Source organism: Sinocyclocheilus rhinocerous, unplaced genomic scaffold, assembly GCF_001515625.1.
Source record: "Sinocyclocheilus rhinocerous isolate Xijiao unplaced genomic scaffold, SAMN03320098_v1.1 scaffold1393, whole genome shotgun sequence".
NCBI lineage: Eukaryota > Metazoa > Chordata > Actinopteri > Cypriniformes > Cyprinidae > Sinocyclocheilus > Sinocyclocheilus rhinocerous.
In genome coordinates, this window is record NW_015625613.1 from 211,972 (window position 1) to 235,645 (window position 23,674).

The 23,674-nt window shown below is 36.5% G+C and overlaps 1 protein-coding gene across 1 annotated transcript in view; it reads right to left on the reverse strand.

Annotated features, from left to right (window-relative positions):
• The window catches only part of LOC107758770 (zinc finger protein neuro-d4-like), a 58,853-nt gene that overhangs the window by 22,213 nt on the left and 12,966 nt on the right, over window positions 1-23,674 (reverse strand). The window contains exons 2-8 of the mRNA XM_016576585.1: window positions 16,537-16,566; window positions 12,805-12,965; window positions 12,597-12,704; window positions 11,411-11,538; window positions 8,303-8,392; window positions 6,801-6,879; window positions 5,402-5,533 (exon numbers count right to left, since the gene is read on the reverse strand). Coding sequence (XP_016432071.1) covers window positions 5,402-5,533; window positions 6,801-6,879; window positions 8,303-8,392; window positions 11,411-11,538; window positions 12,597-12,704; window positions 12,805-12,965; window positions 16,537-16,566 — 728 coding nt within the window. The remainder of the gene's footprint in view (window positions 1-5,401; window positions 5,534-6,800; window positions 6,880-8,302; window positions 8,393-11,410; window positions 11,539-12,596; window positions 12,705-12,804; window positions 12,966-16,536; window positions 16,567-23,674) is intronic.

The following is a 23,674-nucleotide window of genomic DNA, read 5'->3' on the forward strand; positions in this document are numbered from 1 at the left end:
ATAGAAACTAGCCAAAACATCATAGGCCCAGCATAAGAGATTGCAAATGCAAGCGCAGGAGGCTCCTACCTAACCTCAGTCAGGAGGGAAGCGTTTTAGGGGAATTAAGGGGAGGAAGATGAGAGCAGAAGTAATACTCTCAGAGGGAGGTGAGTAGATGGCTCAGGTTTTACTCTGGTCCAGACGAGAGAGCTGAGAACTCCTAGTCTGGATCACCTCCCTCAAATCTTGCCTGTCACCCTTAGACCCACGCCCCTTTTGAGCCCTACCTGCAGACGGGGGAGGGGCGCGAGTCATGACACTAGTCTTGTGAGCCCGCCTTTGATCCTTAGATCGAGACAGGCCAGGACCCCTTGTTCAAATCAGTCTGATAAGCCTGAAACACCACCATGGTATGCAACAAGGCTGCAGCTTGACCTGCTGCCGCGTACGCCCTGCTATTCAAACGAGATGTATCCTGAAGGGGTTTGGACGGCAGGGAGGGATAGCACTAGCCGCTGGTTCAGACTATGTAAGAGAGATAGCATCGTCATCCAGTAGCTCACTCTTGTCCGTGACTGATGAGCACGAAAGGGAAAGACCCTTTTTCAACTCATCAGTCAGGTCCATCTGCGATCCCCATGAGCTCATTTTCCTCCGTGCCTCAGCAGCGGAGGGTCCTAAACCACGGGGAGCTGATGGCTCACAAACGAGACAAACGAGAGCGGAGCTTTCATAGGAAAAAGCTCACAGTGCACGCAAACTGCCCCCTCGAGGCCATCGCACGCGTGCTCTTCGCTCAAACAAAAGACGCAAAGATTGTGTGTGTCATCAGGTGTCAAATAATGAGGACATGGATCCACACACTTCTTAAACGTCTTACTAGTGCTCGCCATGGTAAAGAAGAATAATCGTTCTTACCGGAAATGTACGCTTCAAACAAAACAGTCCTTGAAGACGAAGAAGAGGATGACGTGTTCTCCTGGCACCCTTTTATACTGTGGTCGCACCGGGTGATGACGTCACAGGCTGTCACCGGCCAATGTTATTGTCGTGTTTAGATGTATGCTTCAGACACCAGTCACGCTGAAGGCGTTCCTCAAAACGACCTCTAGAGGACTCAATTCTAAGTTCCCTTTGGAAGGGAACTAAAACTGAACTAAGATGGAAATTAAAAATAATTAGAATAATTAGAAAAAGAAAAAAAATGAAAATAACAAAATTACTAAAAATGAAACTAAAATTAAAATGAAAACTGAAAATATAAAAGGTTATTTTAAAATATTAATAAAAGCAATATTATTACATAACACTGATATAAAATAAATGTTAAAATCTGTACCTGTAGTTGATGAAACACACACTAAACATTTCTATGTGTTTTGTCAATTTACAGTATAATCATGGATAATATTTGTATATATAATAATGTAATACAATATAATAAAAATAATGAAATATAATAATAATACAAATATAATAAATATAATAATAACACTTGAATTTTCATCTTACACAGTATTACTTGTATAATTTATTCCAATTAAATGACAGTTGTATACTGTGACTTTGCAGTGAACAGAACCGGGAATGCTGAAGAATCACAATGATCATATGATTTTTTTTTTTATTACAGTGATCTCTTCTAAATCTACAGAACAACTGATATGCTGAGATGTCCACAGTACTATGCTGGCTTTAGCTTCCCAGCATGCACTAGGGCATAAATAAATGATGTTGTTGAATTTTTAACTATTTGTTGGGCGATTCGGCTGTTGCTGTCATTGTATTCACTTTAGGTTACTTGTTTTGTAATGTTCAGAGTTTATTTTGATTGTCACCATGTGCAACAGTATTTCTCAAAACTCATTATTTCCCTTTCTGTTCATACAAGTTTACTTTAACATTCCATATTGCCGAATATAATATAAACTGAGAGAGTTAAGAGCTAATCATAATGTCTGGCTTCTTGTCTCTATGTAAAACAATGCAACGCATTGTATTCTGTAACACAATTACACTGGATGGGAGAAAATTAATTAAAAGTTAAGAACTTCTCAGCTAAAGGGAATGTTAATTATCATAATGAAAAAGAACACAACTATTTATACTATTATCTCGCAATACAGTGCGGTTATCTTTTTTTCCACAGTGTTTTGTCATGTTAGGACAGAAAATGGTGCTGATTTCACTTTAAAATTCAGAAAATTAGGGTTCAATCTTTGTAAAAATCCTGACGTTTTTTAAGAGTGTGGGTGCAGAGAGTGTGTATGTGTGTGTGTGTGTGGGAGCGTGTGGGGGAGGATTTTAACTAGAACTCCCAAATCCAATTTTAGGTGCATATCTAGAGGGTCGACCTCAAATGCAAACAGCGATCCCCCCGCCATCTAGCCTTCTACCCTTTTCCCTTCACATTGACACCAGACAGCACCCCTCCCCCCAGACCCTGCTGGACAGCCCCCAAAACCCCCTCCGTCCCACCAGCAGCACCACAACACTATATGAAAAAGAATATGAGCAGGCATGAATTTTAATGCAGTTGCTCATCTCAGCCAAGCAGCCTCACTTCTGCAGTGGAAATAAATAAAGAAGGGAAAAAATACAGAGAACTGATAGATGAATCTTAAATCAAAAGGAGATAGAGCGAAAAGCATAGGCAGAAAGACAAGGGAGATGGGGGAAAAAGAGAGAAAAGGCGTAGAAAGGAGAAAGACGGAGAGCGAGAATGAGAGGTGAAATCTCATCTCTTGGCTGAATAATCTGTCATTCATCAAACTGATAGAACAGAGAGAGGTAGAACAGCCGTAAAACCAAATAAAGGCAGAGGATGGGAATTTCGGATTTGGTCTGGCTCCAATTCTCCATCTTGAGTTGGACGGCTCTAGCTATCATGCCTACATCTACATCTTTCTCTTTTGGTCTAAATATTGCATGAATAATGCATGGGTCTACGTTTCATTAAAACCTCTCTTATTAATAATATTGCTCGTGGTGGAGTAGGGGAAACGTACCATCCTGCAGCCGCTCACGTTTGCGTTCTGTCTGAAAATCCTGCAAAATTTTACCACTAATATTCGGCGCTAACCAGCTTTGGAATCAAAAAGCCAGTGGCGGTAAGAGGTAAACAGAGCGATGGGCAGGTCATTTCAGCCAAGCACTCAGCCAGATAACTCTGGGAGGCAAATGGGCATGATTTCACAAGGACACTGCAATGAGGTCACCGTTACCTTGTCTTTGTCAGGAAAAAAAGGATATAGACTGAACACAACAAAGCCATAAACAAGGAGTGGAAGATCTCGATACTGATACATGACTTAAGTATGATACAGTGTGCACTGCAGTGAAAAAAAAAAAAACATTTTCCTAATCAGTATGTTTGTCTTTTTGTACCAGTAAAAATATCAAAACTAAAAATTCATGAAACAAGATCAATTTTACTTGTGCAGCAAAACTGTGTAAGACTTATTTTCAAAGAATATATAATGTTTTAAGCATAAACTACCATTCAGAAGTTTGAGGTCAATACTTTTTTAAAGGAAATAAAAATACTTTTATTCAGCAAGGACACATTAAACTGATCAAAAGTGATAGTAAAATTCTATTTCAAATAATCTTTCTATTCATCAAAGAATCTTAAAAAATTGATCAAATAAATGCAGCATTGGGAACACAAGAGAAAAAAAACAAAAAAAATCTTACCTACCCCCACCTTTTGAACAGTAGTGTATATAAAATATTGTGATAAATATTATTATTATTTGAAAAAATTACTATTTGATATGTTCAAATAGAAAAGTTGTTTTTAATTATAGTAAAAAAATATGCTGTTTTACTGTATTCTTGATCAATTAAATTTCACTTTGGTGAGCAAAAAAATAAAATAAAATAAATTCTTACTGACCCCAAACTTTGAACGGCAGTGTAAATATCACTGAATTCTGTTAGATTTATGCTTAAAAATTGCATAAAATGAGGTAAAAAAAAAAATACATGTAATTTAAGAAATGCTGTATATGACACATCAGGTAAATGTATTTGGTTGTCAGGACATTTTTTCTGGAAAATGACAAATTACCGATTACAAAAACTGCAGTGTGGCTCCTTATAGTAATGCATGTGTGAGATGATTAATACCCTTTTCCACCAAAATGGTGCTGGTGCTCAGGGACGTCGCTCAGAATTGTACCACATTTTTACTTCAGAGCCAAATGATGAAATAACTGTTACTACATAACCAAGTCTTTTTTCAGACAGCTTCATCCAGATGGCATCCATTTTACAGAGGCAAAAAACACACACATTAAATCCAATGTTTTTAAAATGCATCACAGTCCATTGGATTTCAAATCATTGCTATTTTTGTCATCGGCCGTTCTGTGCATGTAACATTTTTACACACGAGTCAGCAGTTTTGGACACAGTATATGCATGAATGTGTAAAACATGCCTCGTGACTTGTGAAGACATGAACAGAAGTAAAAAGTTAAATTTTCCACATTGACAGCTATTCTTCGTTGTTCTATAAGAAAGTCTCCTGGCATCACGCCGACTCATTATATCATAACTATAGCAGCTGATGTGGATATGGATATTGACAACAGTGTCTCCACAAACGGATCCAAATTCATCAATTGCGAAATGACAGTACGATCACCGAATCCAAATCGGATTTGTGTGCAGTGTGAACACAAGCTTTGTTTAGAAGTCTTTTACTTGTGGTAATTACCATAATTACAAGATGACAAGTCGCAGATTCTACTGTGTTAACGTCTTCAGAACCAGATACTCGTTTCTATGTGTCTATGGAAACCCACAGAATATAATGCTAAATGGATCCAGGCGTTGTTGTTGATGACAAAATACTTAATAACGACGTTAATTCACCACAAGAACAAAGAAAGAAGAAAACTGTTACTATTATAGGAGTTCAGTATAAAAAGAATAAAATTCATCAATTCACACATATTTGTAAATAAAATCTTTTTATTTCAGACAGATGGGGAAATAAAGTGGCTGGAGTAGTTGTGCAGCACAACTGAAGTAGGAACAAGAGGACAAAACAGGGTGTCAACTGCTGCATTGCGCACTTCCAGTCAGCTCTGTTGATTAGAATGAACGATTTAGTTCGGTCATGAGTAGTTTTGTAAACTTTAAGTGAATGCCGCCCCTGGTTCCTGGCGATAACGGTGCCTGGTTTAAGACCAGCAGGATTATGAGGCCGAGTCAATTTGGTCCAGGCCAGAAGCACCTTTAATTCATTGGAAATGCGTGGAACAGGGCTAGATTGGACAGTGGCTCCAGCACCAGCAACGGGGTCAGTGGAAAAGGGGTATGAGAGTGGGTGAGTTGTGTTAGAATAGTGGTACTCTGTGGGTTGTGGTATGAGTGTGTAATCCATGGCTGATGCTGATGCTGGGCTCACGTTTGTGGTTGTTCTTGCGCTGGAAGGGCAGTGTGTGCCGTTCGGAGTCTTCCTCACCCTCCTCGTCTGCCAGGTGTGTGTGAGTGTAATGGTAACTCAAACCTGGACGGTTCTTGTAGCGCTTCCCACAAACTAAACACAAAGAAAAATACACGAGGAAATAAAAAGAGTTGAATTGTTTAGTTTATAGTTCGGTTAAGCTTGTCATAAAAATAATTATTATTATCATTATTATTATTTAATTTACCATCAACAATTAAAATACATTTTACAATAGAATAAATACAGTTAATTTTATTTTAATTCAAAAACTAAAATTATTCGTAAATATTATATTTGTATAGTAATAGTTATTACATGAGTGTTGTTGTTGTTATTATTATTATTATTATTAGTTATACTGTTATTGTTAATGTTTACTATCAATCACTATTTTAATTCATTTAATTTTCTTAAATATTATTAATTTTTTAAATAAAAAAATCTATTTTAAATAATCTTTCTATTCCTCAGAGAATCCTGAAAAAAATAATATATTACCATTTCCACAACAATATTATGCAACACAACTGTTTTCAACATTGATTCCAATAATAAATGTTTCTTGAGCAGTAAATCATATCAGAATGTTTTCTGAAGGATCATGTGACACTGAAGACTGGAGTAATGATGCTGAAACTTCCTCTTTGCATCACAGGAATAAATTATATTTAAAATATATTCAAATAGAAAACAGTTATTTTACATTGGAATAATATTTCACATTATTGTTAGTATTATTAAGTAATTAAGTAATTTTGATTAATTTATTTTTATAATTTAAGAATTCAAATTAATTTGATTTGAATTCCATATATAGTATTATATTATATATAGTATTGTATTTGTATAATACTAGTTAATATATACATATTCTTATTCTTCTTCTTATTATTATTATTAGTAGTAGTAGTAGTAGTAGTAGTAGTAGAAGTATTTTTAATTATACTGTTATTGTTAATATTTACTCTGTCATTATTTTAATTAAATTAATTTTACAATTTAACAATTAAAATTAATTACATTTTAAATTAATTAAATCAAATTAATTTATAATTAAAAGTATTATGTTTGTATAATAATATTTAGTAAATAAATATTTTATCTATTCGCATTCATGTATATAAACATTTCCACCATTATTGTCCATGAGAACAGCAGGGAATGTTGTCACACTGTGCAGGATAACTCGATACAATGAAACTTGACATTAAACATCCCATTATCAGGAGGACTGCATGTTTATATGGCTATATGGTCCTCTGTTGCTAGTTCTACTATTCATTTCCCCATGCTGTGTTTAATAATGACTGTAGAAATCTATTCTGTGTTCTTTTGTTTATTTGCGCATGATACTCACTGTCACACACATATGGCTTGTCTCGATCCTCTAGGGATGCTGGTTCCTGTCTCTTTCTCATCCCCCCAACACCACATGCCTGGACACATCAAAAATCGCATGTAAACACACACAGATTCATTTTCAGTTGGCAACCAGTCTATTTTACACAGGTGCAGCTAGAAGCATTGTTATTTTGGCCTTGCAGATCCCCCATCCCACTTCCTCCTTCAAGCTTTAAGCAAATCCTCTTACACAGCATTAATTACACCTAGCACACAATTATCACAGCATCTCTTCCACACACTGCCGGATAACTATGTGGGGCGTGAGAGATCTTAGAGGAAGTAGTGTGCCCCAATTAACAGCACAGAAGGTGAGAGATTCTAGGGACTGAATCGAAGACATTCTGTTTGCTATCCTTATATGTATTTTTTCTGCTAGACTTGACTACTAAAACTTGCATGCATTTCTGTCAGGGTTGTGCACCATACATTGCCATATACTGTATATAGTTAATTCATTTAATTTGCTTTTAATTTTTAATTTTCATTTAATTTTGCTCCAGTTTCTGCATGGACAAGTATTGATTTATCAAGTACATTTGTGTAAAATTCATCTTATTTCACCTGTGAACCTTGTATCTCAACAAAAACAGCTATTTTGTAAAGTCTTCCTTCTTCAGGCTGTGGTTATTTCATGCCTTGAATGCATTTCTGTACAGAACCACTTACGATTCCAGCCTTTCATGTATGTGGGGTTATAATTACAGATGAACTTAGCCATGTTTTCAGTGTGTTATCATCACACATCAGGTGTTGTCTTTAAAGTGGTATTAAAGGAGGTTTTTCACGGCTGTTCGGAAGGAGCTGCTTTGAATCAACACAAAGCCAGTGGAACGCAATGATGAAAGCTACGCAGGGATCAAACCTGGAGATGTGCTAAACAGCCATAATGGATCAATGGCTGATGAGCTACAATGGCCAGCTTTGTTCAGACAGCAGCCTTGAAGAAACAGGAATCCTAGATTAAACAAAGAACCTGGAGGGCTCACTGCAAACCTGTGATATAATAATACAAAGCTTGGGTTGCGGATCTAATTGCTACCAAGAGCAGAGGTTCTCAAATGGTCAGTTGCAACCCAAAAACTTTAACATGTTTGATTTGACAGCAGGAAACAAAGCAATACTGAATGTAAATAATAAAATGTTTCTGACCATATAATATTGCATAGTTATGAGAGCAATATCACTTATCAACTTATCAACAAGAAATACATCGTCAAACTCTAGAAAATCCATCTAATCGCATCGAGAACATTAAAGGTACACAAATTTATGACCCAGACCCATATACTTTTGGCTCAGCACTTGATTGCCAATGTTGAAATGAGTTTTGAAGCAAAACCAGTTGAGTCTTGTGAGTAATCAGCCTACAAAATTGTATGATTCACTCTAGTATTAGTATGATTCATACTAATTAATTAGTGACTGCAGAACACGTTATAGCTGCATGTGTTTTACCCGTCCTTTGGTGCGATTCTTGCGTTTGGGAACATCCTCCTCCATCTCATCCATGTCCAACTCGTGAGGAAAATCTCCCACCAGCAGCTTCTGTGACCACAAGGAAAGACCAGCACGTATGAGTCAGCAGTACTGTATGAACAACACTAGAATGTCAAACAAACAGGAAAGACGAGTGGGAGAATAACAGACCCTAAGATAAACCATATGGAAAATATGCTTTATATAAGTTAACAATAAACATTAGCTTGTAATGGTATTAAGCAATTCATGCAGGTTTACCCTGCAGACACAGGGTTAGAGCTGCTTTAAAAAACACAATGTCATGTCCGATGTAGACATGGCATAACCCTAAGTATAAGAAATACTAAAGGTGCTGTCACATGTGTTTGGTGAATTTTCGTAGGTGAAATCCAGCCATTTCAAAAAGAAGACAAATTCGCTGCGTTGACCATCAGAAAGCTGCTTGGTTTGTGACTTTAGTGTGAGTTGTGCTTCATGCATGGCAACAGTATTTGCGATGTATGAACTGCGTTATTGGATTTCAATTGAAGTATATTGGGGCCTTAGCTGTCTTTGTTCGAAATGATGTCAAACAAGTTCATTCTTCGATTTCACTTATATCGGAGTGTTAGCTGTTTTTGTTCTCCAGTGTGTTCATGTTTGTACTTGTGTCTGCACCGAAGAAGATTTCCACAAACCACACCAACTTATTATGTAAGCGATAACATAATAGGTTGGTGTGGTTTGTGGCTTCGCTTTATTTGCACTGACCAATGGTAGTTCGAAAGTGATTGCTAGCCAGAGTAATCTTTCCTGGCAAGCTGTTTCAAAATCCTGAAAACAAATATAATTTTGGCCTGTTTTTATTTTTGTTCGAAATAAAATCACACTAGTTGATTCTTTGATTTCAATTTATGGCTACGTTTACACTTGTCGTTTTCCTTTTAAAACACATAACTTTGGCTACGGTTACGCTTGTCGTTTACACTACTTCAATATTTTCGACCCACGTAGATGCGTCCGCCATCTAAATAATAGGGAATCTACCTATACATATCTATAGGTTGTGTAGTGTAGATGGAGATTGTTTCTGAAAGGCAGTGAAAAAGCCAGTGTAGACGAGGATCGTTTTAAAACAGCGTTTTAAAATGAAAACGCACTAGTGTAAACGTAGCCTAAGTATGTAGGGGTCTTGGCTGTTTTTGTTCGAAATTACATCACACCAGTTCGTTCTTCTATTTCGACTGAAGTATATCAGAGCCTTAGCTACTTTTGTTTGAAATGATGTCATACTGTTTCTTTCTTTAATTTTAATTGAAGTGTATCAGGGCATTAGCTGTTTTTGTCCAAAATGACATCACACCAGTTCGTTCTTCGATTTAGCTTAAAGTGCCCCTATTATGCATTTTTAAGGTTGCTAATATTGTTTTATGAGACTCCTAAAACAGGTTTACATGCATGCAAGGTCAAAAAACACATTAGTTTCCTCAAAAAATAGATTTAATTTTACCTCATTGCTAAATGATTCGTAAACAACTCGTGCGAAGCAGTTCAAAGAATCAGTCTCTCTAAACCCTGTTGAATTGATTCGCAAGCACGACTGGAACAGGACGTTTCTCAGTGGTAAGTGTCAAGTTTGTGGTAATTATAAGATGTGATAAAACAAATTTACTCTCACAGCGAAGGATACAGCGTCTTCTCGACTTGATGTTAACCACACGGAAATTTACTTGGGCAAGTTGGCGATGTAGAACGTGGGCAGACATTATGCAAATGTGTTACTTCGTGACGTAGAGCCGTAACAGAATAAGATTCGAATTCCTGACGACTCGTTTAGGCGATTGCGAGCTGACTCTTTTTTTTGATAGACAATAACTTTATTTATCGTGCACTGTCAGCTTCACAACTTTGCAGATAGTTTATGTTCACATACAGCTACATGACACACTGCATGAAAGGTAATATTCGAAAAGGCATAATAGGGGCACTTTAAAGTACATCAGGGCTTTAGCTGTTAGCCGTTTTTGTTCGAAATAGTGTCACACCAGCTAGTTCTTCGATTTCGTTTGAAGTATATTGTGGCCTTGCTGTTTTTGTTTTTTTTTCCTCCAAATGACATCACACCAGCTCGTTCTTCTGTTTCGCCTGGAGTATTTTGGGGCATTGACTGTTTTTTTTTAAATGACATCATACTAGTGCGTTCTTCGATTTTGCTTGAAGTATATTGAGGCCTTAGCTGTTTTTTTTAAATGACGTCACACCAGTTTGTTCTTTGATTTCACTTGAAGTATATCGAGGCCTTAACTGTGATGATTGCCTAGCAAGTGAACAACTGTAAGCACACTCATAAAATGTGGCTGTGGGAAGTGAACAGCGGTAGCAGGGAGGCGCACAGCTTTTTAACTCCTGCTGGGGCCTGAGGCGAAGCAAGCAGCAGGATCACAGGTCCGCTCCCAGGGGACGAAGCGCTCTAAAGAGTGACTCTTAATTGAAGTGCTAATTGGTTAACTGTCCACCCCTGGGATAGATGTCATGTTGTGTGCAAAACAGTGAGGGTGGTGACACTAGTGACAGCTCCATCGACTGACAGGCGGGTTCATTAGGATCTATAAGCATTCACACATCAACATGATCAAATGTAAGTACCTGTAAACCCCGAGACGTTGAAAATGAGCAACCGCACTCCACAAAATCAATACAACAACTTTGTCAAACGTACTGACATAGACACACACACAATAACAAAAATACACTCACAAACATAGACACTTTGTGGTTAACAAGGAAGTCTGCCAGTGGGGGCGTGTCAGCCCTGCAGGGATTTGTGTTACTGCCAAAAAGAGACACAAGTACTACAGAGAAGTCATAAGGGGAGAGAGAGGAAGGGAGAGGAAGACGGCAATAAAAAGCAGAAAGAAATGCTGAATGGAGTGGTGGGAAGACCGTTTTGGGTACCAAAAACAACACATGGCGACAGTGTCTTAGTGTGTACTTTAGTGTGTACTTCAGGGCAGAGTGTGTAAAACCACTCTTTATCTAGTTAACTACTGAGTGGGAGCAAACCATTCTAGGGGGAGCAAACCACAGTTGAGGAATCTTTCTTACCTGGCATTCACTCATGGGTTCCTCCTCCTTTGTTTCAACCTTCTTATCCAGCAGTTCTCCACTGAGGAGTGACTCCAGAACGGGACCCTCAGGAACACCCCCTTCCTTCTTTAGTGCTGCTTCATAGTCTGGACACACACCTCAAACAATTGTCACACCAAGACATTTCTAGACAACTCATAAAAGACTAGGCCAGACAGTGTTTCTGTCATTTGTTTAAAGTCTTCAAGTAAAGAAAATGATCAAAGATTGCATGTAAAACCATAAGCGGTCTCACACAAAACCTGTAATTTGATGAGAATTTAGACACTTGTAGAAGCTATAGCAAAGCAATGAATTCAGTAAAAACACTCTTGAAAAAACAATGTATCTTATGTATTTCTGTTCAAACTGTGTATTTACAAGATTACCCTGTTGAAAAAACAGCATATGCTGGTTAGTTATGTTTTAAATAATGGCAGCTGGTTATGAGCTGGTTTAAGCTGGTCATGTGCTGGTCCTAAGCATCTGCTCAGCTCATAACCAGCTCATGACCAACTAAGGACCAGCTTAAACCAGCTCAAACCAGCTATCATGCTTCAAAACATACCTAGCATATGCTGTTTTTTTCAGCAGGGTTACACAACCCAGTGTCTTAAAAAAGGGTGTATTAAATTGATCAAAAGTGGCTGTAAATACATTTATAATGTTACAAAAATGGTTTCCACAAAAATATTACACAGCACAGCTGTTTACAACATTGATTAATAAAAAAAAGTTTCTTCAGAAGCAAGTCAGCATATTAGAATAATTTCTAAAGGATCATGTAACACTTAAGAGTAATGGCTTGTAAAAAGTTAGCTTTGACATCACATTAATAAATCACATTTTAAAATATATTAAAATATAAAACTTTTTAAAATTTTGATAATATTTCACAAAATTACCATTTTACTGTATTTTTAATAAAAAAAAATACAGGCTTGGTGAGCATAAGAGACTTCTTTTAAAGATGTTTTAAAAAATCTCTCATCCCAAACTTGTATTGGGGTAATTTGTTTAAAAATACAGACCAAATTAATACCAAAAGTTTCTGTTTTTCTTTAACTGATTATTTTTATAAATTATTTGTTTTATTAGGATCCCCCCAAAAACAACTAAAATGAATCAAAGATTTATGTTTGTCTTTCTCAATACCAACTCTCACCAATTTTAAACTCGATGGGTCCAAGACGTGGATCTTCTAAGATGTTTAACCGTCTCTTCTTTCTCCAGCAGCGTGCAGGATAGGTATAGAGCTGCCCTGGAGCCACACCTGGGTTAAAAAGAACCAGAGCCATGGTTTAAACATCCAAAACCTTGAGCTAACAACAAAATCACCAATGTAGTGTGATACACTGTACACATAAACACACCTGGCCCACGATGGGTCTTCTCCATCCATATGTAGCAGTTACTCTGTGCTACGCCTGTTTGGGAGTCAAGAAAGGGTAGGCGCATGGAGCGTTCAGCACAAAGTCGAGCATTATAACTGCGGCAGTGCTCGATGGCCTCGCGGTAAAACTCCTCACCAAGGCTGGAAACAATAAAAAAGGGGGAATGTCTAACAAGTATTTTTGATTTCAGTGCTCAAAAAACAATATTTATTATTTAAAGGCCCCATGAAATCGAAATTTGTGTTTAATCCATGTGTTTGAAGCCATCTATATGCTAGTGAACACTTAAACGTTGACAAAATTCATATTTTAGCACATATACATTCCAAAATTACCCTTTTTACCTCTTCTGGGAAATTAGAACAAAAAATATTGATGAGTCATGGTGCACTAAACAAAATTCTTTTCAAGTAACTTCAAGGGGTCTTTAAATTTTCATCCATCTATGCAGAGAACTCTTTGTACTGTCATGCAGGAGGTAAATAAAATTCTTGGCTGGCATTTAATTGGGAAATATAAATCTCATTTCCAGCTCTGTTAAAGACATACTGCATGTGCATTGGAATATACTGTACAGAATCTCACTCAAGGGTAAAGAGCTCAGGTGTTAGGTACTGCTGTTTAAAAACACTGCAGCATGAGAACAGTGGTGTGCATTAATGGTCCATGTGGCAAAGAAGAGCGCACTCAACAGTTCTGTCCTCAAGAGTATGTTTGCATGCTCGAAACTGGTCAGGACAAAAGTACCGAACAGTGATTTTATTGCTGAGGCTGCACTCAGCAAACTGCTGCATTTGTAAAACAATTTTAACATCAGGAAAACACTCATGAATAAGTCAGTAGCAACTGTTATATATTGCTTTACAGATTAGTAAATTTACATTCAAATTTGAATATATGAAAACATATGACTCGACGTTTAATGAGATTTGTTAAACTTTTGCAGGGGTGGATTGGAGGCTGCCTTGTGAAAAAGAAGTGCACTTGATTGAATCACATACTAAAAGTACTAGTGTACTTGAAATCTTAAAAGTTATTTAAAAAGAAAACAGTAATTGCGTATAATATTAATGAAACAAATGACCACTTAATTGTACTTAAAGAGAGTACACTTTCTAAAAAAGTGTGCTTTGTACATTAATAATTTCAAACGTTTTACTTTAAAGTACATTTTAATTCATTATGTTTTAATATTTTATTCGGGCAGTACATTTTATCCAGAATTCAAGGACAATAAAAGTAATTATGAAATTATATATAAAGATGTAAGTGGATCAAAAAACATTTTAAAGTTAAACTAATCGCATTTAATATAAATTTAAACTATAATACATTTCATTTCATTGCAATTAACATCCAATGAAGTGTCTGAAAACATGATATTCAGCTCACATGTTAAGTATGTTATTATTTCGATAATAATTACTCTTTTTAAAAGTATGCAAAAGTGTATTCTTCTTCGCAAAGTCTCCTTCACTGCAAACACAGTTATGTAGGAAACACTGCAGTTACAGAGTATAGCAATCATTATTTATCAGTGCAAAATGCCAACCGACCAATCAAAAGCAAGTATTTCAGAGTGAGTCATGTAATGTTTGGCAATGTCATAAATCAAAGTGGTATTGAATTTAGTCCAGATATTCTTTTGATTCTGCTCTAGTTTATTCAGTATTGAAGTTTTTCTGTATTTTCTCTCCCATTGTTAACACAAGGAAAGATCAAAAGTGCAGAAATAATTGGGAGATGCTTAAAAAGTCCTTACAATACTCTCCTTAACCCTGCACTCCCGCGGTTGCCTTTTCTTCTGTCCTTCTTTGTGCAAACTGGCTGAATAAACTCCCTTCTATGTTATAAGCTATTGTAAAAATTAGCCCTATGGAAGTACTGGTGAGTTTTGGGCAGAGGTGTAAAGAGTACCTAAAAACCATACTTGAGTAAAAGTACAGATACGTTTTGGGACACAGTCACTGGTTTCTGATGCGTCATCGTTTGTTTCATTGTAATCAAAAGCACCAGTCTGCAAACCGGAGTGAGAAATGAAGGAAAACTGCATCATGCAACAATGACCGCATCCCTGAAACAAGCCTGATAACAAATTGACAGAGGCTTGAGGTGATGTTGATGATGTAAGTGTAAAACCATTGTGATTGGTGAACTCATCCATTTCTCCTTGTGGGGGAATGATGAAGAGCCCTGTGGCTCAAGACTAACAACGTAGTCGGGCTGAAATAAATAACCCTCATTTCTCTAAACAAAATGGCGGCCAGAGCAAAACAACACATTTTCTACCTAATTTAGTCCATGTTTGATTTTGGGGGCCACATCCTGGTCATTCGGCGCGGGCTGGAATCAATCCTCAACATGTGGGTTGAAAATCACAAAGTGTGCAGGGGCAGTAAATTACAGTGCATCGAATGTCATGTGCTCAGGTCCACCAGAGGGGAAATATTAAGTCCTGTGGTGAAGTGCTGTGGGCTCCATTTAAACACCTCTACACTCAGCAGATACTCAGTCTGCGCTCAATCTCACACAATGGACCAGGCAATATCTAAAGGTCAGCGAGCGAGTGAAAAACAAAGTTTGGCGTCTCTGTGATTATGTGAGAAATTGTTCTTCAAAGAAAGTCCTTGTCAAATGAGCTTTCAAGACTTCTATTTTAGAGCAATTTCTGAAAGGCTTTCCGATTGGAGTTTGAATGTTTTAAACAGAATACTCTAAAATGGGCCTCTCCAACAGGCGAAAAGAGTTGCGCGCAAAACAGCAGTTCCCTCACCGACTTCCTGAATTGGTGAGATAAGGTGGCTTCTCTGTATGGCAAAACTTGTATTCATATCCCACGAGCACAATGAAAAAGTGATCAATTAGATCGGAAAAATACGAAGCCTTGCACATGACATGTGGAAGAAAAAAATAGATATTGTTGCCACAAATTAAGAATTTGTTCCCATGACTTATTGCTTTTTAATTTGTTCAGTTTATTTAAATGAACAGTTCACACAAAAATGAAAATTATGTCATCATTTACCCTTATGTCGTTTCAAACCTGTATGACTTTCTTTGTTCTGTGAGCACAAAAGAAGATATTTTGAAGAATGTTGGTAAACAAATAGTTTTGGATCCCATTGATTTCCATTATATTTTTTGAGTAAGTCAATGGAAACCAAAGCTGTTTGGTTACCAACACTTTTCAAGGTATCTTCTTTTTTATTATTATGAAGAAACAAAGTCATAGAGGTTGGATTTACATGAGGGTGAGTAAATGATGACAGAAATTTCATTTTTGGGTGGACTATTCCTCTAATTGGTTTTGTAGCCAAGTTGTAATTTAGTTCAACAGTGGCCACAATTAGTGATAGTTTTGTCCATGATTTAACTAAAGCAAGGAATTCTAAATTTGTGGCCACAATATCTTTAAAACTGTATCTTGAAAATAGATTTGCGAATACGTGAATGTCAAATGCATGCTGCATAGTCAACCCTGCCACAAGGGGCACTATAGCATGCATTAGCAAATATTATTAATTCATTTGTTACATTTATATAGCGCTTTTTTTGGTACTCAAAGCACTTTACATGTAAGGGGGGAATCTCCTCAACCACCATCAATGTGCAGCATCCACCCAATAGTAAATGTGACAGCATCTGTGCTTTGGGTATGATATGCACCAGTGAGGAGTAGGAAGATCTGTGCATTGGATTTAACAAGCATACCTGTTCTTTATGACAGTTCCACTTGATTGCCTAAGAAGAGAAGGAAAAGACAGAAACAGACATGAGCAGATGCAGACAATATCTGATTACAGGCTGTCTTACAAAATGGAAATATTTTGACTGTTTCTACTGTTTTTGCCCAAAGCAGCACTGGATCCCATTTAGAGCAAAGGAAACACAAAATTAGTTAATCAAACCTTATTACAAAATTCTGAAAACAGAATATGTTTATTATCTACTGACAAGGCTTTCGGAAGACTTTGGAACAGACACACTTGTGTTAATCGACCAAGCATGCCAATGGTGGTCTTAATAAGATGTATTTCCATTCAAACCATTATAAATTAACAGAAAAATTAATTATGAAGAACAGACAAATCCTCTTAACCGTGGTCAAGCAGTACATGTTTTTCCGATGCCAATATTTAAGAACAAGATGACCTACAGTAGAGCAATATAATGCTGATATATAGATAATACAATTTAAAGAGATAGTTCAACCAAAAAATGAAAATTCTCATGTCGTTCAAAACCTGTATTTCTTACCTTTTTTTCCGGTCGAACACAAATGGAAATATTTTGAAGAATGTTTCTACTGTTTTTGCCCAAAGCAACACTGGATCCCATTTACTTTCATTATATGAAAAAAATATTATATATTATAAAATCTTCTTATGAAGAAAAAAAGAAAGTCATACAGGTTTGGAACACCATGAGTAAATTACTGACTTTTCAATTTTGGATGAATTACCCCTTTAATCACAGCAAAGGAGATACAAAATTAAATAAACAGAATAATTACTCAAAAGTTTTTACAAAATTTTAAAAACAGAATATGTTTATTTTCTACTGACAAGGCTTTCGGAAGACTTTGGAACAGACACACTTCTGTTAATTGACCAAGCATGCCGATGGTGATAATTTCAAAAAGACCAAATACCAGCTGATTAATTGGCCTGGCTGATATCTGGGTCTGAAACTAGGATCTGGATACCTTGACTGTGTTTTCTGATTTGCCACACGAACAGCATGAGGCAGCAGCGTGCTGCAGTTTTACAGCTGAAAGGAAAAGCAGTTACAAGAATAGCAAACGGAAAACACGTTTTATTGCCTCTTTAACTACATTACCGAGAGATGCATTATTTGCAGTCATTGTATTCACGCTATACGAGAGCTCCAAAAACATTAGGTATCTTGGAAGAAGGCTGACAGAATGGAGAAATGGGTGAGGTTAGCTAATATAAGAAAAATCAATAAGAGGAAGCAAAAGCCTGAAGCAACCCAACCAGAGTTTGGCTTGTGTGCGGGCAGAGCCGGCCAGGAATGGCATCCACGGGGAAAAGTGTGTATGCCAGTGTGCCACGAGGAAGCGCTCTCACTTCTTTGTGTGTAAAACTATGCTTAGAGGAAGTGAAAGGTCAGAGAGTGTGTGTGTATGTGTGTTTATGTATGCGGTTGTGTGTGTGAATTCGATTTTAGCCTTCAGATAGTTGATGCTGAGTGTTATGATCTCACTTTGATCTAACTGACCAATGAGACAGCATAGCAGGAGGAAAAATGCACATAGTTTGGTGCCCATTTCTTAATCATACAATACATTTTGTACATGATATAATGGTACAGCAATACAGTGATGCTTGAATATGTACCATGGTAGCACCATTAATTTTTTTAACAACTCTACAGTTCAGAATGTGCAGATACTTTATTTATTGGTTAATCCAGTAAAAGATACACACATGTAGTTTTATGGTGGGCACTTTTCATCAATTTATTGTTCATATGTACATTATTATTATTATTATTATTTTAGGACATGATTTCTCTCTTAAGCCAATTTCCTTGTGGGAATGATGCCACTTAAAAAAAATAATAAACTTAGTAGTTGAAATATATATGAAATATGATATGTATGTGTGTGTGTATATATTCTATATATATTCTATATATATATATATGTATGTATCTTGAAATGTACATATATATATATATATATATATATATATATATCAACGTGTTTTTCTTTAATTGCTAGTCAAGTTAAAAATGTGATTAAACAGTTCACACGAGAGAGCAGCAAATGAGCTTTCGACATTTAAATAAACAGTTAAACATGTTTATTTAATTTGAAAAGTGATTTATTAATGTACTTTTCTATTAAATAATTTTATAAACTATAATTATAAAACTATAAAACATAACATAACAAATATCATATAATATTTGTAGTTGTATGTACATTTGTAATTATACAACAGTTTGTTCTGGTTCTCAAATCTGATTGGTTGAGAACCGTGAGATGACTGTTGACTTGTCACCACAAATTTGGCAAAACCTGACACACACAGACAGAATGCAAACAATTTCTTCCCAATAATTTAAATTAAAAGTGAGTGTCTGCGATGTAGACTTGGGCTCAGACTTGAAAGCCTTGGAAGGAAATGCGTAGCGAAAAAGACACAAATGCAAAGCAACTCACCCCTGAGGTTCAACCCGATGCCCCCTCCCCCCTCTGCCTCTTTCTAGTCTGAGCACAGAGCCGTCAAGCCCCCTTCTCCATTCCATCACCTCACTCCTGTGTGTGCTGCTAGTGGAACAAGTCTGGCTTTCAGTAAAAAGTTGACAGCTGTAGAAAATGGCCGCTCTCAGTTTGTTTGCTTTTTTTTTTTTACACAATCTCATTATATTATACTGTGGCGGTGGCCTTGAAAGCTGTGAAACGTGTCTTGCTGGAAGACGAGAGAAAGCCGGCCAAATGGAATGCAGTTCTCTGTGTAATTTAATCACAGCTCCTCGTATCAGAGGTGACCAATGTTCGATTGTGGATGACCACCTATGGATTTCTTTAATAGAAGCGAGGGTCCATGTTTATTGTGAGGGAGAATTTGGACAAAACCTTTCAGGCCAGACTTTAATTTGTCAGCATCGGTGACAAATGGAGCACAGATCTAATCAGATACATCTGAGGCAATTACTCTTGTATTTTCATTACATTTGAGTTTGGTGCACAGTGTTGCTATATTGGCAGCATATATCAAAGCAAAGGCTAATGAAAGAAAGCATCTAAATTATAATCTACTTTCTTAGAGCTATTTTTAGTAGAAGCTGCCCACTTAAGAGCCCTTTTTTGCATCTAAAGCATTTAAAGAGAACTGTCAACATGTAAAATCCTGTAATAAAATGTGTTCGGCACTGATAACGCATACTTGATACGATATGAATGCATGCATGTAATAACCACTTACAATTTACACAAAGCCAGGCTGACACACACACACTAGCTAAACAAAGGAAAACAAGAACCTCAAGAGTAGGATGCCTTTTCCCTAAACCATAAGAGAAAGAAAAAAAAGATGATTGGAGAGGAGCGCATAGCTTCCAGCATCCACACTGTCACTCCTGTGCAAAGCTCAGACCCTAAAAAATAGAACAACCTCCAAAATTAGCTCTTCTTCTGTAGCCTATTTAACTGAAACCAGTGTGGAGGCAGAGGGAGATGTTGTCCAAATCTGTCTTAAAACGTATTGGTGTATTCCTCATTATACTCACTACACCACCAGAAAACTCCCTACAGTGCCAATTAGTCTTAATTAACGGTTGTCCTTTTGAAAAGTAACAGAGAGCTCCCTCTAGAGGCTGCACTGTGTCAGTAAAATACCAAACTGCTGTTGAAGAGACCAGAGATCTCTCAAGTTATTGAATGCAAACACACACACAAGCTTGAAAAATCAACCACGATATATTAATTTTAACACAACTTAGTAACAAGCAATTATATATAGTGAAACTATCATATGCAATATTCTTTTATGGATTAAAAACGATGTATACTCCAGAGTCACAGAAAAAAAAGTTTAACACCATCATTTTTATACTAACAATATGTTTCAAAGATACAAAAGAGCTCAAAACACCTGTATTTTGTTTATTATAAAGTATTTAAATATTTGTATTACTTTTTCAACAATTGGTCAGTGAAAGTAGGTGCTTAACCATATCTTCTAAAAATAAACATTAAACTTAAACTTCCCATTAATTTGAGAAACCATGTTTGTTTGATCATTTTTGCTTAAAATCATTTGCACAACAGGCCTGAGCTTGTCGAATGTAGTCAATTGCAATTTGTGTAAATATTGAAAAAATGAGATTATTTACTGTAAAAAAAAAAAAGATCTTACATTAATATTAAAGAGTTTATCATTTCTTGTAACAAGGAATAGATTATACTTAAAGCAGCATGCAAAATATTTTGTTTTGTACTTAAATTATTTTTGTGTCATAAAATTTGTAATAATTTTATTATTAAATTAGTCATTTTATTACAAAGAACTGAATATCAAGTCAACACGTTATGCTACAACTATGACATTTTTATTGATTTTAATTGTTGGACATAACGTGTTCGAGACAGCTGACATGGAACGGAAAAATAATTTTAAAGACATTTGATGTGTTAGCTAGTTCTTTCATATTAGGTTAATTTTATGTCAGATAATAGTTTATCTAACATGTACAGTATAATAGTTCTTAAAAACATAGGATTTGGGACTTTAAAGCTTGTTTAAAAAGTCATAAAGTGCACTGTCTTCATGAAATGTGACAGATAACAATTTAAATCTGCTATCTTTACATAAGCGTAAACTCTACAAAAAAAAAAAAAAAACTGCAGCAGTACCAGATGGTAGTACCATAGACTGAATGATTTCCATATTCAAACCAGCAGTCCGGGGTACTTCAAAAAGTATGGTACTTCTTTATAAGTGGATCTTAGCGTCACATGTGGGTGTAAAGTACTTGTAACCATGTTGAATTTCTGTGGCTGGAGCCACTAATGGTGGAGGTTGACTAATATGTTTATGTGGCCCACGGTATTTCCATGAGCTTAGGACTGTTAAGAGAGGATATTGGCACGCCCATCCCCCACTAGTACTGTAGATTACACTTCGCAATAGCAACCTCCTCGAGCACCTCTCCCTTTTCGTCATCCGCCCCGCTACCCCTCCCTCTTCTTTTTCACTAGACTACCCAGTCAAATGATTTATCTCATTTCTTTCTTCATCTGCCTCTCTGCCTCTACAGATGTGCTGGTGCATTTCCTCCAGCCTGCTGAAGACTAGCTTACTGAGGACTGGAAGAACTGCAGCACATTAACTCAACCCTGCATTAGCCTAGGCCAAATGTTACATAAACATTTATAAATCTCATCGACTTAAAAGAAAGTGCATGTTGATTATGTCGGACAGTGGATAGCCAGTATTCTTGGACTAAGAGTAGGGTTACACAAGAACGATTGTACTAAAAACGGAAATGTTTTTCTTTTGCGTTTTTGAAAAGTTTTGTGTATAGTGAATTGTAATGTGCACTTGTGAAAACGACTAAAAACGCTGTATTGTGCATGCCAAGCCAGTAGTTGGCGATGTTACTTTGTAAAGAAAAACTACATGTCTGCACACATACACATTTCTATACACTGATCAAGTAATATGCATGCGGATGACGTCACCGTTTTCACAGATTTGCATTTTTTAAGTTTACATGGAGACGTTTACTCTTATCATTTAAAAAAACTTACATACTGAAACTCATTTAAAACGTTTGTGTTTTCAGGGCCCCAAAACGCTGTTCTTGTGTAAATGAACAGCCAAAATGCATTAAAAAAAATTTCAATTTTTTTCTTAAAAATGGTGTAGTGTAACCTTTAACATTCAAGTAAAGAAAGGTATCTGAACAACAAGAAATGAATAGTAATATCAATATAAATTGAACTTGTCATGTCTGTTGTACAAACTGTTCTGTCACTAGCCAAGTTTCCATCCAAGGATTGTCTTCTGAAAAAAGGTTTAGCGCATTACAGTGTTTAACCATACAGATGATGTACATGCTAATTATCGTTAAAATATCGCAAGTGCCGACACAATCGTTTTTCGCTTGTCTTTAGTGCATAGATTCTGTAGCAATACTTTCACTCACATTCGTATGCTACTCCAAGTCGGAATGAAATTAAAATGCACCTTATTTATTTTGTAAATGCATGATTCGGATATAATGATTAACGAAAATGTTATACCTCATTTTTAGAGGTTTGATGGTTGCTGAATATACATCATACCACTGAAGGATAGCAAATTGAGTGTAAAGCTTTAATTAAAATAAATATAATTTTTTTACACAGAATTTACCAACCAGGTCTACGTTTCTCAAAACTAGTGTGAGATAAGTTCTATCATGACAACTCTTGGAAGATTTTAGCATGGAAATGGATATGACAATGTTAATGTGTTTGGTTTTGGCAGAATAGATCTGCTACGCTGCTGCTGTTGTTGGTTATTGCTGTTGTTGTAGATTATTGCTGCTGCTGCTACAAAGCAAGCAGGACCCATTACAGATCTATACAGGTGGAGCTGGGGAAGGTAGAGGGTTTCAGAGTTAATCAGAAAGCACGCTGCAAAATGCTCTAGTGAATGCTAACCAGTCATTTAAATTAGGGATGCACTGATACCGATACTGGTATCAGTATCGGCCCGATACTGAGCTCCTGTACTCGTACTCGTACTCGTTAAAATGCCCCGATACCAAACGCTGATACCACACAGCATGTGATAAGTGCCATATTCAGACAAAGAAACACCGACAACAGAACAACAGACAGCAGAATGGAGTTATTAGAGATTAAGGATGTCTACGAAGTATGTGTATGCAATGAATATAATGTTAAACATTCAGTATTCAGCAGATGCGCGAGCTTGTCGAGCGAATATACCTTTCTCACAGACATCACTGGAAAGTTTTTAGTTCAGTCGGATATGTCAAAAACAAGTAAGTATAACAATGCACAAGTTACTTAACGGTAGAGAGAGAGAGAGAGAGAGAGAGAGAGCGCGCACTTCTGTTGTGTGATCTTTATTGATGTTCACTCACTTAGCACGCATCATTTGGATTAAAACTAAATCGTAAAAATAAGACCATTTACAGGGGCATTCACTATAAACATCATTTATTTTCAACCTTAGGCATACACGACTTTCTCGTGAAAGTGAATAACGCGACTTCAAATATCACAGTTAGGAGATTTATAACGAGTGGTTCCCTGCATTATTACAGCAAAGCGCGCAAAGCGCGTACTAAACCTCTGCAATGT